The sequence below is a fragment of the Arachis stenosperma genome, chromosome 9, assembly GCF_014773155.1.
Source record: "Arachis stenosperma cultivar V10309 chromosome 9, arast.V10309.gnm1.PFL2, whole genome shotgun sequence".
Taxonomy (NCBI): Eukaryota; Viridiplantae; Streptophyta; class Magnoliopsida; order Fabales; family Fabaceae; genus Arachis; species Arachis stenosperma.
In genome coordinates this window covers 31,858,332-31,874,156 of record NC_080385.1, presented here as the reverse complement: position 1 = coordinate 31,874,156, position 15,825 = coordinate 31,858,332, and the positions used below count along the sequence as shown (strand labels likewise).

Below are 15,825 nucleotides of genomic sequence, written 5' to 3'. Positions count from 1 at the left end.
CTGAGGGCCGTTCGCCGTTTTAAGGCTTCTTCTCGGATTCGGGCTCTTTCTCGGACCTCGGGAGGAGGTCGAGTTCTTCCCTTTGTGCCTGTGGGTTGCCTCTTTCGTTGTAGAAGATGACTCTGGGCGACCCTTCATCTATTTCGATAGGAATCATTGCCTCCATCCCGTAAGCTAGCCGGAATGGGGATTCTCCCGTTGTAGAGTGCGGGGTTGTCCGATATGCCATAGTACCTGGGGGAGTTCGTCGGCCCACGCCCCTTTGGCCTCTTGGAGTCTTCGCTTTAACCCGGCCAAGATGACTTTATTTGCAGCCTCTGCTTGTCCATTGGCTTGTGGGTGCTCGACCGATGTGAATTGCTGTTTGATTTTTAGTTCGGCCACCAAGTTCTGAAAACTTGTGTCCGTGAACTGTGTTCCATTGTCTGTTGTGATCGTGACGTGTTTTTGTATAGGAATTTACGGCTTTTCTGAGCCGTAATAGTGGCTAAGGGTTCGGCTTCGATCCACTTTGTGAAGTAGTCGACCCCTACTATGAGGTATTTGACTTGCCCCGGTCCTTGTGGAAACGGGCCGAGTAGGTCGAGTCCCCATTTTGCGAAGGGCCATGGCGCAGTGATGCTGATAAGGTCTTCGGGCGGTGCCTTGTGAAAATTGGCGTGTTTTTGGCAGGGGGGGCACATTTTCACAAACTCTGTTGCGTCTCTTTGCAAGGTCGGCCAGTAGAACCCGGCCCTGACTACTTTCTTGGATAGTGCCCGAGCTCCGAGATGGTTCCCACACATGCCTTCGTGGACTTCTTCGAGGACGCCCTTTGTTTCTGAGGTCGGAACGCACCTAAGGAGGGGGTTTGAGAATCCTCTTCTGTATAATACGTCGTGAATTAGCGTATAATTCTGGGCGTCCTTTGTAAGCCTTTTAGCTTCTTTTCTTTCTATGGGGAGAGTTCCTGACTTCAGGTAGTTGAGTATGGGGGTCATCCATCCTTGCTGTTGGTTGGATATATTTAACGTTTCTTCCTCTCTTAGCACGGAGGGAGATTGTAGGGTTTCTTGGAGAAGACTTCTGTTGTTGCCTCCGGGCTTGGTGCTAGCAAGCTTCGAGAGGGCGTCTGCCCGGGCATTTTGTTCCCGAGGTATGTGCTGGATTTGTATTTCCGGGAAGTGTCGTAATTGTGCCTGTGTTTGGTCCAGGTATTTTTTCATAGTAGGGTCTTTGGCCTGGTAACTTCCATTTACTTGTGATGTGACGACCTGGGAGTCGCTGAAGATCGTGATTCTCTGGGCTCCGACCTCTTCGGCTAGCTTTAGTCCTGCTAGTAGGGCCTCGTATTCGGCTTGGTTGTTTGAAGCCTGGAACTCGAATTTTAAGGATAGCTCTATCCGTGTTCCTTGGTCGCTTTCGAGTATAACACCGGCTCCGCTTCCTGTTTTGTTTGAGGACCCGTCGACATACAGATTCCACGAGAGTGGGGTTCCCGGGGTCTCAGTATATTCTGCGATGAAGTCGGCTAGATATTGAGATTTTATGGCAGTCCGGGCTTCATAGTGGAGGTCGAACTCGGACAGTTCCACCGCCCATTGTAGGATTCGTCCTGCCATGTCTGTTTTTTGTAGGATGTGTCTCATGGGTTGGTTCGTCCGGACTTTGATGGTGTGGGCTTGAAAGTAGGGACGGAGCCTCCGAGCCGTGAATACTAGGGCGTAGGCGAATTTCTCTATTTTCTGATAGTTTAATTCGGCCCCTTGTAGTGCCTTGCTTACGAAGTATATGGGGTGTTGTCCTTGGTCATTTTCTCGTATTAATGCTGAAGCAACTGCCCGATGTCCGACCGAGAGGTATAATACGAGCTCTTCCCCTTTTAAAGGTCGGGTTAGGATTGGTGGCTGCCCGAGGAATTCCTTGAATTCTTGGAAGGCTTTTTTCGCACTCCGGGGTCCATGAGAAGGGTTTCCCTTTCTTTAGGAGTGAGTAGAGAGGTAGTGATTTTATCGCTGATCCTGCCAAGAATCTTGATAGGGCGGCTAGCCTTCCATTTAGTTGTTGTACTTCTTTGACACACGTCGGGCTCTTCATTTTGAGTATCGCTTGGCATTTGTCCGGGTTTGCTTCGATGCCTCTTTGAGTCAGCATGAAGCCTAAGAACTTTTCGGCTTCTGCGGCGAAGGTGCACTTGGTCGGGTTAAGTCTCATGTTGTGTTTCCTGAGGGTGCCGAAGACACTTGTGAGGTCGGGAACCAAGTTTCTATCTTCTTGTGTCTTTACCAGCATATCGTCGACGTACACTTCTAGCTGTAGCCCGATGTGCTCTGAGAATACTTTGTTCATTAGCCTCTGGTAGGTTGCCCCGGCGTTCTTCAGCCCGAAGGGCATTACTACGTAGCAGTAGTTTGCCCTTGGGGTTATGAACGAGGTCTTTTCTTGGTCGGGTCCGTACATCGGGATTTGATTGTATCCCGAGTATGCATCCATGAAGGAGAGATATCTGTAGCCTGAGGCTGCGTCGACTAAGGCGTCGATGTTTGGTAGTGGATATGGGTCTTTGGGGCAGGCTTTGTTGAGATCCGTGTAATCGACGCACATCCTCCATTTTCCGTTGGGCTTTTTTACCAGGACCACGTTTGCGAGCCATAGGGGATATTTTACTTCCCTAATGAATCCTGCATCTAGCAGTGCTTGTACCTGTTCTTCTATTGCTTGCATGCGCTCGGGTCCGAGTTTCCGGCGTCTCTGTTGGACGGGTCTGGATCCCGGGTATACTGATAGCTTATGGCACATCAGGTCGGGACTTATGCCTGGCATGTCGGAGGCCTTCCAGGCGAAGAGGTCGGAATTCTCCCTTAAGAGGGTTATGAGTTCCTCCTTTAGGCCTGCTTCGAGGTTTGCTCCAATGTTTGTTACTTTTTCAGGTGTGTTCCCGATTTGGATCCTTTCGGTTTCTCCCTCTGGTTGTGGCCGAAGGTCTTCTCGGGTTTGAACTCGCCCGAGTTCTATTGTGTTGACCTCTTTCCCTTTTAGGCTTAGACTTTCGTTGTAGCATCGCCGTGCTAATTTTTGGTCGCCTTTTAGGGTGGCGATTCCCTTTGCGGTAGGGAACTTCATACAGAGGTGTGGGGTTGAGACCACAGCTGCCAGTCTGTTTAGGGTTGGTCGCCCAATGAGGGCATTGTATGCTGAGGTAACGTCGACTATAATGTAGTCGATGCTTAACGTTTTAGATTGCTCGCCTCTTCCGAAGGTAGTGTGTAGCGAGATGTATCCTAAGGGGTGGATCGGGGTGTCCCCTAGCCCAAATAGGTCGGAGGGATAGGCCTTTAGCTCTTTTTCTTCAAGTCCGAGCTTGTCGAAGGCCGCTTTGAACAGGATATCCGCTGAGCTTCCTTGGTCAATCAGGGTTCGATGTAAGTTGGCGTTTGCTAGGATAATGGTGATCACCATAGGATCGTCGTGGCCGGGTATTATCCCCTGAGCATCTTCTTGGGTAAATGAGATGGTTGGCAGGGGATTGTCTTCTCGGACATGATAGATCTCTTTGAGGTGTCTTTTTCGCGAGGATCTGGATGTTCCTCCGCCTGCAAAACCTCCGTTTATCATGTGTATGTGCCTTTCAGGGGTTCGCAGGGTCTGTTCGGCCCGATCCTCGTTGTCTCCCCTCCTTCTCTTTTTGGTCTCTTCTCCTTTTTCCGCTATGTATCTGTCGAGTTTTCCTTCTCTGGCTAGCTTTTCTATAATATTCTTCAGGTCGTGGCAGTCATTAGTAGAATGACCGTAGAGCTTGTGGTATTCACAGTATTCGGACCGATCTCTCCCCGCTCTCTTGTGTTTTAAAGGTCGGGGCGGTGGGATTTTTTCGGTGTGGCATACTTCTCTGTAGACGTCTACCAGGGAAACTCGGAGGGGAGTGTAGCTATGGTACTTCCGTGGTTTGTCCGAGTTGGACTCTTCTTTCTTTTTCTGTTCCGATCTCGGTCTCGGAGTGGGTAGGTTGATTCCTTCCTAGAAGAGTCTCTTAGCTGGGAGGTTTCCTCCATGTTGATATATTTTTCTGCCCGCTCTTGCACCTCGTATAAGGAGGTCGGGTATCGTTTGGATAGGGATTGGCTAAATGGTCCTTCTTTTAGGCCGTTTGCTAGTCCCATGATGGCTGCTTCAGTGGGTAAGTGTTGTATGTCCAGGCAGGCTTTGTTGAATCGCTCCATGTATTCTCGGAGAGTTTCTTGGTTACCCTGTTTGATCCCGAGTAGACTGGGGGCATGTTTTGCCTTGTCCTTTTGAATAGAGAACCTTGTTAGGAATTTTTTGGTTAGGTCCTCGAAGCTGGAGATTGATCCTGGTGGCAGGTTGTCGAACCACTTCATGGCCGACTTGGTGAGAGTGGTGGGGAAGGCTTTGCACCGAATCGCGTCGGAGGCGTCGACCAGGTACATTCTGCTTCGGAAGTTGCTGAGGTGGTGACTTGGGTCGGTGGTGCCGTCGTAGAGATCCATATCAGGTGGTTTGAAGTTTCGCGGTACCTTCTCCTTCATGATCTCTTGCGTGAAGGGATCATGGTTGTTTTCGGGGGTGGTGCCGCGTTCCGTCCGGTCTTTCAACTCGGCCTCTATCTTCCGCAGCTTTTCTTCTAACTCTCTGCGCTTGCGAGCTTCCCTTCTCAAATCTTGTTCAGTTTCTTTCTGCTTTTTTATGTCCTCTTCGAGTTGTTTCAGTCGGTTTTGCTGTGCCCGTACTGCTTCTAGAATTTCTGAGCTCTCTTCTTTTTCGGGATTTTGTGGATTTTTGTTTGGAAGTGATGTCTTTGGGCGATTCTGTTTGTTTCCTCCTGGAGTGCGTGGTGATAGAGGGCTGTCCGGTCGTTCTCCGGTGTCAATTTCCTCTTCTTGTTCTGATGTAGCGTGGTTATTGTTGGGAGGGTCGTCCGCCATGGTAAAGGGATGACTTCCAGGGTCCTCGGCAACGGCGCCAATGTTCCGGGGGTTACCTGAAACGTGTAGCTCGGTCGTCTGGCAAGACCCAAGGTAGGGGTTCCGTGACCCGAGCTTGGTGTGCTGAGCGGCTGGGGGTTGTACCTGCAATGACACTCCGATGCTTAAGTTAGCATGGGTCCAAGCAGATATTGAGTAGAATTAGAGTATGAGTTATACCTGGGTGCTCCAGTGTATTTATAGTGGTTGGTCGTGATCTTCCCTGGATAAGATATTCTTATCTTATCTTATCTTTGGGAGTCTTATCTCTATCTTTTGTGGAACCGCCTTTCCTAGGCCTTTTTCGGCCTTTAGGTTTTGGGCTTCGTTCCTTTTGATGGGCCTTCTTCTTTATTTGTCCGAGGTCCGACCTTCTGCGAACTTCCCGAGTCTGGAGAGCTCGGTCAGGGTATGAACAGTATGTGTTTGATGAAGTACCTGAGTAAACTGAGAAAGAGAAATGCAATTCAGAAAATGATGATTGCTCCAAAAAGGTATTAGCTTAGTAGTTCTTATTTAGAATCATAGAATCAGAAGGAACAAGCTCACAGGAAGAGACTTCACTCACATAACTGTTGGTGTGGAAGGAAATAATGTTGCTGCTATATTAGATTTTTCTCTTTTTTTTAAATGATTATTCTTTTATTATCACTATCATAAAATTAATTAATTTATGTTTGAGAGAAAGCAACAGAGAAATAAATGACTGAAACTTAAATTTGAAGGGGAAAAATGAAAAGATAAAGATATGAAACAACTCCCTTGATAATTTCTGCCATTCCTGCGAATGAAACAGCAGTTACTAGAGTCTGTTGCAGTGACAACACGCATCACTCCCCAACATATCCACATTATTTCAGCAATGAGGAAAAAATTTTCTTCCTCACAGTAGCACAACGCTACAAAAATAAGTAATTAAAAAGGAAAAAGAAAAAAAGATTATTGATTAAAAATAGCAAGAGTGTATTGCAGAAGCCACCATGAAGATGGCAGAAGATAGAGAAAGCAAAGGCCAAAAATGTTGATAGTCCATTCCCAATAAATGATAAATCACAAAAATTACTACAAATTTTTTGGTTATACCTGGTCATCATTTTGGATTACGAGTTGATGAGGAAGGACGATCGTTGCCATTCGGACATTGCTTACTATTTATATCATGTGTTGATTCCTTGGCTCGTAATAAAGACAGTGCTTCATCAATATTTGTGCCAAGAGAACTCTGTTGTAAGAGAAGCTTCACAAGATCCTCCAAACTTTAGACTCTGTCTTTTGTCTCATGAAGTTCAGTTTTCATTGAACTTATAGTCTCTGCATGTTGTTGCTTAATTTTAGCAATCTCCCGTTCTTTCTGCAGAGATGTCTTTGTGATTGTCTTCCCATAACATCGAACTCTTCCTGGTTGCTTGGTGGGCGAAATTGTGATTTATACTTTCACACAACTCGAATAATATTCCTCGGTAATGGCTCCAAAAACTTGGTGCACAATACCATGGTCTAAAATCAACTTCACAGTCTCGCTCAACTAACCAGCAAGTGCACTGGGTCGTCCAAGTAATACCTTACGTGAGTAAGGGTCGATCCCACGGAGATTGTTGGTATGAAGCAAGCTATGGTCATCTTGTAGATCTCAGTTAGTGAGTGGAATCATAGGGTCAAATGTAATTAAATTGGATAAATAAAATAAATAAAAGGGATAGAAGTACTCATGTAATTCAATGGTGGGAATTTCAGATAAGCGTGTGAAGATGCTGTGCTCCTCTTGAATCTCTGCTTTTCTGTTGTTTTCATCCAATTCTTCTTACTCCTTTCCATAGCAAGCTGTATGTAGGGCATCACCGTTGTCAGTGGCTACATCCCATCCTCTCAGTGAAAATGGTCCTCTGCGGCTGTCACTCGCATGGCTAATCATCTGTCGGTTCTCAATCAGGTTGGAATAGAATCCCTTGATTCTTTTGCGCTTGTCATCACGCCCAGCCTTCAGGAGTTTGAAGCTCGTCACAGTCATTCAATCCCAGAATCCTACTCGGAATACCATAGACAAGGTTTAGACTTTCCGGATCCTCATGAATGCCGCCATCTATCTAACTTATACCACAAAGATTCTGTTGGGGAATCTAAGAGATATGTGCCCGGCCTAGAGTAGAACGGAAGTGGTTGTCAATCACGCGCGTTCATAGGTGAGAATGATGATGAGTGTCACGGATCATCACATTCATCAAAGTTAAGTGTAGCGTATATCTTGGAATAAGAATAAAAGAGAATTGAATAAAAAGTAATAGTAATTGTATTGAAACTTGAGGTACAGCAGAGCTCCACACCCTTAATCTATGGTGTGTAGAAACTCCACCGTTGAAAATACATAAGTGAAAGGTTCAGGCATGGCCGAGAGGCCAGCCCCCAAGGTCTAAGGACTAGGCGTCCAGAGATCTGATCCTAAGATCTAAAGTGATCAAAAAGATGTCAAATACATTAGTTAAATGTTCTATTTATAATAAACTAGCTCCTAGGGTTTACATGAGTAAGTAATTGATGCATAAATCTACTTCCGGGGCCCACTTGGTGTATGTTTGGGCTGAGCTTGATCAATCCACGAGCTGAGGCTTCTCTTGGAGTTGAACTCCGAGTTATGACGTGTTTTGGGCGTTCAACTCAGGATCATGACGTTTTTCTGGCGTTTAACTCCAGACAGCAGCATGAACTTGGCGTTCAACGCCAAGTTACGTCGTCAATTTCCGAATAAAGTATGGACTATTATATATTGCTGGAAAGCCCTGGATGTCTACTTTCCAACGCCGTTGAGAGCGCGCCAATTGGAGTTCTGTAGCTCCAGAAAATCAATTTCGAGTGCAGGAAGGTCAGATTCCAACAGCATCAGCAGTCCTTTTGTCAGCCTTTTTCAGAGTTTTGCTCAAATCCCTCAATTTCAGCCAGATTTTACCTGAAATCACAGAAAAACACACAAACTCATAGTAAAGTCCAGAAATGTGAATTTAACATAAAAACTAGTGAAAACATCCCTAAAAGTAGCTTGAACTTACTAAAAACTACCTAAAAACAATGCCAAAAAGCGTATAAATTATCCGCTCATCATTGCTCTTTGCCAAATACTGCAGTAAATGCTTTATTGGGAGTGTCTCCAGCTTCTTGGTGGCTCTTAAGTTTATCCTATTAAAAAAATAACGATTTTAGCTTGTGGTAGATAAGTTTATCCTACTGTAAATTAAGGCAGTTCTACTTCATATCAATTTGCAAATTAAGGCAGTTCTACTTCAACTTATTATGACTTACAATAACAGCTTGTGTTCCTAAATCAAGCTCTTTTCCTTTTTGTCCAGTTCGAGTTGCAACAAACACATCAACATGTGATGGGTCTTCTTTGTTCTCATTTATTTCACGCTACAAGTAAGGGGAAAGAGTATTAAAAATGACCAAAAATAATATTTATCTAGTTTTAAGATGGTCATTATACAACAAGAAAAAACTTATTAAAAATCAAAATTATTACCATTTCATTACGCACTCTTGCAAAACTTATAGGTCCCATTCGATGTTGATGTTGTTGCTTTTTACGATTTTTAGAATTTAAACGAGATAGAGCCTATACCCAACAAAATTAAAGGGAGTTATATGTAATAAACTAAAAGCATAAAAAAAGACAAAGAAACAGAATTATTTATTCAACAACTCACTTTAACAGAAGGAATACTCCAATATGCAATTAACTTTTGAAATTGAACTTCTGGAATATCTAAAGGGCAATTTTTCAGCATATCTTCAATGTTGTTATATCTCTCAAAATGCTTTCCCTTGATTCTTGTTTTGTAACCTTTCCAAGCTTCTCGAACACCAATCATCACCCACCCTTTCCCCTCTTTTGGAAGAATGAACTTTGACTACGAAAAAGTACAAAACAAAAATTGTAAATGACAATTCAAGAACACTAAAAACAAAGATAAAACTGCAGTGTAAAACAGCAGCTATATATTTTCACAAAACTACAGCTAAGCCATACGAAATTGAAAATTTTCAAGTCATAAAAAATAGATGAGAAATAAAACACTTACATTAATATATTTCCATATACGCTTTTTGACTTTGAGGGGCACAGCTTTCCAACTAGTGTACATCAATGTTATGAAATCGCTATTCCTTCCCATTGTTCCAATAAAGTAAGTTAAATCCTTCACTCTTCTTGGATTTGGTCCCACTGCTTGTCCTTCATAAAAAGTCACCTCTTCTCTTTCTTCCCAACTTCTTGCATGGATTTTAGCACACATTGTTTTTCCTCGTGTCCTTCTAGTCTTTGGAGTATCTATAAATATGTGCAATTTAACCATTTAAATGAATTATATAGCTATACATGCTAATGAATAAGTAAAATGATAATTATGTATAAAGTACAGCACCTTTAACATTGTTAGTTTCCATAAGGTGATTGTCATCACCATGAAGAACTTCATCTTCATATTCACCAACATAGTCCTCATCATCCGAGAAATCATCATCATCATCATCTCCAACTTCATTAACATTTGCTCCACTATGTTCCTCCTCTCCTTCCACATGAATCCCATTTGTCTCCAAAAATGTATCAAGTGTCATGGCTTGACAACTTGATTTTGTATTTATCTTCCTAAGATTTTGTTGCTTTTCTTGAATAGATTTTTCGTTTTCAGCACTTGGTTCAAAATCGTCATCTTCTCTTTCCAAATGAACCCCATGTGTCTCCAAAAATTTATCCATACCCATGGTTGGACGCTTTTTAAGATTTTCTGGTTCTTCTTCACTAGCTCCAATTTTCTGGTTCAGCATACTTTTCATTCTTTTGGAAATTGGGACTTCTTTTTGAGTGCTTTGCTTAGAAGGCATAGGAGTCACTCTCTTTTGTCCATGACCACCAGCCATCATTGGAGAGATAAAATGCTACTTCTTATGAATTTCTGCTGTATTTTTCTGCATGAATTGCTTGTTGCTTTGATACTGTTTTACCAGTCTTCTCCGCTTTGGAGTAGTTCTTGTTTCCATTGTATTTCTGAAATAAAACAAAATAAAAGATGACATTAGACATTAGAATTTGGCAATGTAAATAAAGTTCTTTCCCAACACCAAATTCAGCCTTTAATAAATCATTAAGAAACTGAATGGAGTTGTTTGCTGAGGATGTAATTGAAGACTACTATTTAACAGTAATAAACAAGAAGGAGTTGAAGGAGATAACATTGTGGAACTGAAGGAGCTGTTTGCTGAGGATGTAATTGAAAACTACTATTTAATAGTAATAAACAAGAAGGCATGCCATAAGACACATATATAAAAAGTGATACATCTTTCATTCCACTTCCCTACTGTTTAATGCAATTAAAAAGTTAAAGTATATACATCTTTCATTCCACTTCCCTACTATTTAGTGTAATGAAGGAAAAAAGTATAAATCATTCAATGTCGTCTTTGGAATTATCTGCTGATTCTGTGTTGTATTCTTGTGAAAGAATAACTCCTTTTGAAGCATCTATAACAACTTCGTGCAAGTCACCCCTAATCAAATCAATTTCACCATTATCATTAGGTATAGAAGGACCCATTGACTGGTCAGATGGCTCTTTTTCATATATAGCTTGGGGATCAACATCAGCTTCGTCACCTATGCTAAATAAATCCCTTGGAATTGACTTCATAACATAATGTTTATTTTGATCAAATGGATCTTGCACATAGAAGCATTGGTGTACTTGACATGCCAACACAAAAGGCTCTTCTTGATAGCAGTTTTTGTTGAATTGAACATACGAAGAGCCATAGCCATCCTCTTGAGTCTCATACCAGTCACATCTAAACAATACAACCTTAAAATTGCCAAAGTAGTCTAACTCAATTATATCATTTATTCTGCCATAGTAGGAAACTTTTGCACGAATTGGATTTGGATCCTTTGCACTTGCAAAGCTCGTAGTCAACGCAACTAAAGTTACACCACTATTTTGCGTCTTGCGTCTTGCCTCATGTTGCCTAGTATGAAATCTATACCCATTGATAAAATACCCCGAATATCTTTTTGCAATCTTGTTGGGCCCTTTAGAAAGCTCCTTAATCCAATCTGGAACATTCTGACGCATGGCACGTGCTTTAAACCATGAGGGAAAGTTCATACTATGGTTCTTAGCTTTCACCCAACTTGTTCCTTGTTGATCAACCTCATGCTCTCTAAATCCAAAATTAGGATTTTCGTAAGTAAAACCTAGAGATAATACCATGATTCATAATTAAAAAATTAAAAGAAATGGACAGTTCAATAATATGTTTGGTAAGTAGGATTTACCTAACACAGTCTTCAATTTTTCCACAGTTCAATAATATATAGCTATGGGCTTGGTTTTGAGACTTGTCGTCAAGAGAAAAAATCTCATCCTTTTTTGCTCCCAATGGACAGCCTTTCTTAGGAAACAAAATTGGAAATGAATGTGGAATTTCTGCTTCAAAGTCATTAGCATCATTATTCCGGGGTATTCTATTTAATTTTGTTTGAACACCATTATGTAAATAACGTGAGCAAAAAGTTAAACACTCATCAACCAAGTAGGCCTCCGCAATAGATCCTTCAGGATGACTTCTATTTCGAACATATGACTTCAAAGTACACATGTATCTTTCGGGAGGATACATCCACCGAAATTGAACTGGGCTGCCTAGTCTCACTTCATTAGCCAAATGAATAGGCAAATGCATCATTATGTCAAAAAAATGAAGGAGAAAAAATCCTCTCTAATTGGCATAGTGTTATCACAATCTCTGCTTCCAATTGATTTATCTCTTCTAATGTGATAACCTTTTGACATAACTGACGAAAAAAGAGCCAAGCCGAATTAAAGGGATTGCGACCGAATCTGGAAGTATACTTTTGATGGGAATTTGCAGCAAATAATACAGCATAAAATGGGCATCATGAATCTTGTAACCTGATACTTTTCTTTCTGCAAGGTTCACGCATCGAGAAATATTTTAGGCAGCACCATAAGGTAGCTTTGCTTTCTTCAAGACATCACAAAAAATTGATTTCTCAGCTTTAGTCATGGAGAAACATGCTTTTGCAAACTTCACTTTTCTATGACCTCTTATTTCTTTTGGATGAAGATTCTTACGAATGCCTATTTCTTTCAAGTCATATCGAGCATTTAGGTGGTCTTTTGTCTTTCCAGATATATCCAAGAGAGTTCCAAGAATACTGTCAACTATATTCTTTTCTATATGCATTACATCAAGATTGTGTCTTGATGTGTTATACTTCTAGTAAGGTAAATAAAAAAAGATTGACCTTTTCCTCCACGGGCCTTCATTCACCTTTTTTTTTGTCTTCCCAAAGGAATTCTCCATAGAATCTAAGTGACTTAAAACTTCCATGCCCTTTAGCAACGGTGAAGCTTTTCGATGTTCTTCTTTTCCATTAAATGACCTCTTATTAGTTCTCCATGGATGTTCCTCGGGCAAAAAAACACGATCCCATATAACACATCTTTCGACTATGTGTAAGATAACTAGAACAAGTCCCATAGTTACAAGAAGGGCAAGCTAGTTTCCCCTTTGTACTCCACCTGAATAACATTGCATATGCAGGAAAATCACTAATTGTCCATAAGAGAGCTGCATGCATTTGAAAAGTTTTATTTCTTGCGGCATCGTATGTTTCTACCCCAAGTTCCCATAACTCCTTCAATTCCTTAATCAATGGTTGCAGGTACATGTCAATATCATTTCCTGGCGATTTTGGTCCCGGGATCAACAGAGAAAGCATGAAGTATTCTTGTTTCATGCACATCCATGGTGGCAAGTTATAAGTCATTAAAATAACCGGCCATGTGCTATGAGATATACTCATGGTTCAAAACGGATTGAATCCATCGCTCGCCAAACCAAGTCTCAAGTTACGAGGTTCCTTGGCAAATTCTGAATGCCGGTTATCAAAATCTTTCCATGATTGACCATCGGTAGGATGCTTTAGCTTTCCATCCTTTTTACGCTCTTCCTGATGCCAACTCATATTCTTAGCAGTCTTTGAGTACATGAATAGCCTTTGAAGCCTGGGAATTAGGGGAAAGTGTCGTAATGTCTTTACAGGAATATTGTGAGCTTTCTTTGAAGATATGTCACCTTCAACTACCGCAGGCTCAATCCCACGAGAAGTTCCACATTCATGGCAACATGTTTCATTCTCGTGCTCTTTCCAATATAGCATGCAGTCATTTGGGCATGCATCAATCTTTTTATAATCAAGACCTAAATCTCTCACCATAGGCTTGGCTTTGTTGAAAGAATAAGGGAGATTCAAGTTAGGAATAGTCTCTTTCAACAACTCCAGGAGGGAAGTGAACGAGGCATTGCTCCATCCATGCAGACACTTCAACAAGTATAGTCGGATGGTGAAAGATAACGTAGAAAATCCCTTGCAACCAGGATATAGTTCCTTGTTAGCCTCGTCAACCAAATTATAGAACTTCTTTGCATCTTCGTTCATACCTTCTTTTTCTCCCTCAACATCTGCCACATTCCTAAACCTTTCGTCTAGCAAGCCTTCAATGTCATCGCATGAATAAATCTCACCGGTATCACCAGTATCGACATCCATACCAATTACACTTTTCCCATGATTAACCCATCGTGTATAGCCCTTGACAAATCCAAAGCATATTAAATCGCTATAAATAGACTCTCTTTGACCCCAAAGGAAGTTGCAACATTTTGCACAAGGACATAGAATTTTCTCTCCTTGAGGATTTCCAACGGAGTAAGCATAGTCCAAGAATCTATTGACGCCGTCTCTAAACTCTTGGCTATGTCTTGGTAAACTCATCCAGTTCTTGGATGAGTCCTGGAAAAACCTAATTGTTCATAGTGATATTACTATTTAACTAAAAACGATTTTTATTTATCAAAATGGAATCTAAAACTTGCTATATATGCACAGTTGCTTAATATAAAATATATTAAAAAGTGCAAAAGAATAACATAAACATATAAAAGCAAATAAGTATAAGATAGAAATATCTTACGAGGTCATGCCGCAATAATTTGCACTTAGTGTTCAGCTGCGTGCAGTAACTTCATACTTAGCAGGGTTGGGATCCGTCAACAATGAGCAAATTGACAAAAGAACCTGAAATGGAACAAGACTAAAAACTTTATGTTTTCCAACATTCAAAACAGGATCAGCATAAATGAGGTGTTTTCATTCACATAGGATTCTATTTAGAAAATTTAAAAAAGAACAGATCCAGTTCTTATTAAGTATCTGCAGACCACATAGTGAATTATCAAGTTGAAACTAAAACTATAACTCAAGTCAGGATTAATGGATGTCTATTTTAAGTGCAGTATTACTTAATAAAAACTGTCTCCAAGTATGATCAGTACTAACATCTAGATGTATTAAGGAGATCAAATAAAAAATAAGATGAAATGAGAAAAAAAGAAACTTAAAAAATAAATATTTTCTAATTATTTTTTAAAAAATATTAATTTTCTTTTTTTTTCTAATAAAGAACACAGACCACAATTCTTTTTTTCTTTTTTAGTTTCTTTCTTGATGAGACCTGTAAAATAATGAGTTATATGTGGCGTCGAAAGAATTCATCCAAAGAAGCCTAGTTAGTTGGATTTTATTATGCACAAATATAACAAGACTAAGAATATTAGTTTAGTGGACTACTCTGCATAAATGAACTAATCACTATTAATCTATTCTCAATTTGTCATCACTACTATACTAATCATTATGATTAGGATGTTAATTTCAATAATGTAATTTCTAGAAACAATCACAGTAGCTAGCTGCCCCACCCAATGACCCAGTCCTCATAATTAGTCCTCCTTATATATGTTTATGCTTAAAAGTGGTAATTCACTAATTCCATTTCATTCCCCAGGAAAAGCATCAAAGAAGGAATATGTTTACTCTCTTTTAAGCCATGATTTTGAGCCTTAGAGTTTTACTTATAAGAAGGAGAGACCAGAGGAGATGAGAAAGAGTATGAGTGAAAATGAATTGTGTTATATAAGGGAAATGATACTAATTTGATAACCACAAAATTTCCAATAACCAACAACTATGTATATTTTTTAGCAATTGTGCAAATACACATAATGTTAATATAAATACAAGAATCGTCTCTAAAAGATCAATTTGGAGATGTTAAGGTAGTCAAATTAGCATTACCAGAAAAAAATACATTGTGAACATAGAAATTAAATTTCTAAAAGTATATTTATTGAACATTCAATGGAACCGACTACAGAGCAAGCCTCAGGGCACAAACAAATTAACCATGACTTGGAAATCCAATGTTAAAAATAATTTAGTATTTATAAAGATTAAATAATAACAAAAAAATGAAAAGTACTAAAAATTAATGGTTTTAAGAGTTTTTCTAAGCTCATCGTTACCCAAGGCAGATTATACCTGGTAACCTGAGTAGGAGCAGTAGAATGGGCAAGAAAGCGAGTACGATCCTCTATACTTGTCAGCAAAATCAAACAGCTGCAATGAACATGCATGGACAAATTAAAGAACGTAGTGTGTCATATATATAGAGCTAGCTAATTCTTCAACACGAAAGATTCATATATAATAAGAGATAATGAATTGTTGGTTATTACTGATTTAGAGTGGGTTAATAGGGTTGATGAATAAGCGGGATCTGTTTTCTTGAAGGCAATGGAGGCAGCAAACACTGCCCAAAATAGACTTACACTGTTACTGGTTTGCGGGTTCCACTTCCTGATTTCCATGCTCAAAGGGGGAATCGATAACCATCATAGTGTAAAAATCATGTGTAGCTTGTGTTACCCAATTCACTCCAACTCTTTCCACACA

General features: G+C 40.5%; 1 protein-coding gene across 1 annotated transcript; it reads right to left on the bottom strand.

Annotated features, from left to right (window-relative positions):
* Window positions 1–12,837: 12,837 nt before the first annotated feature.
* Window positions 12,838–13,806, bottom strand: LOC130949343 (uncharacterized). The gene has a single exon (XM_057878090.1). It carries the CDS (start codon window positions 13,804–13,806, stop codon window positions 12,838–12,840), a length of 969 nt encoding a protein of 322 aa, XP_057734073.1.
* Between the last annotated feature and the right edge of the window lie 2,019 nt (window positions 13,807–15,825).

Coding starts and splice junctions, on each gene's coding strand:
- LOC130949343 (XM_057878090.1), bottom strand. CDS start 13,806: ATGAGTTTACCAAGACATAGCCAAGAGTTTAGAGACGGCGTCAATAGA.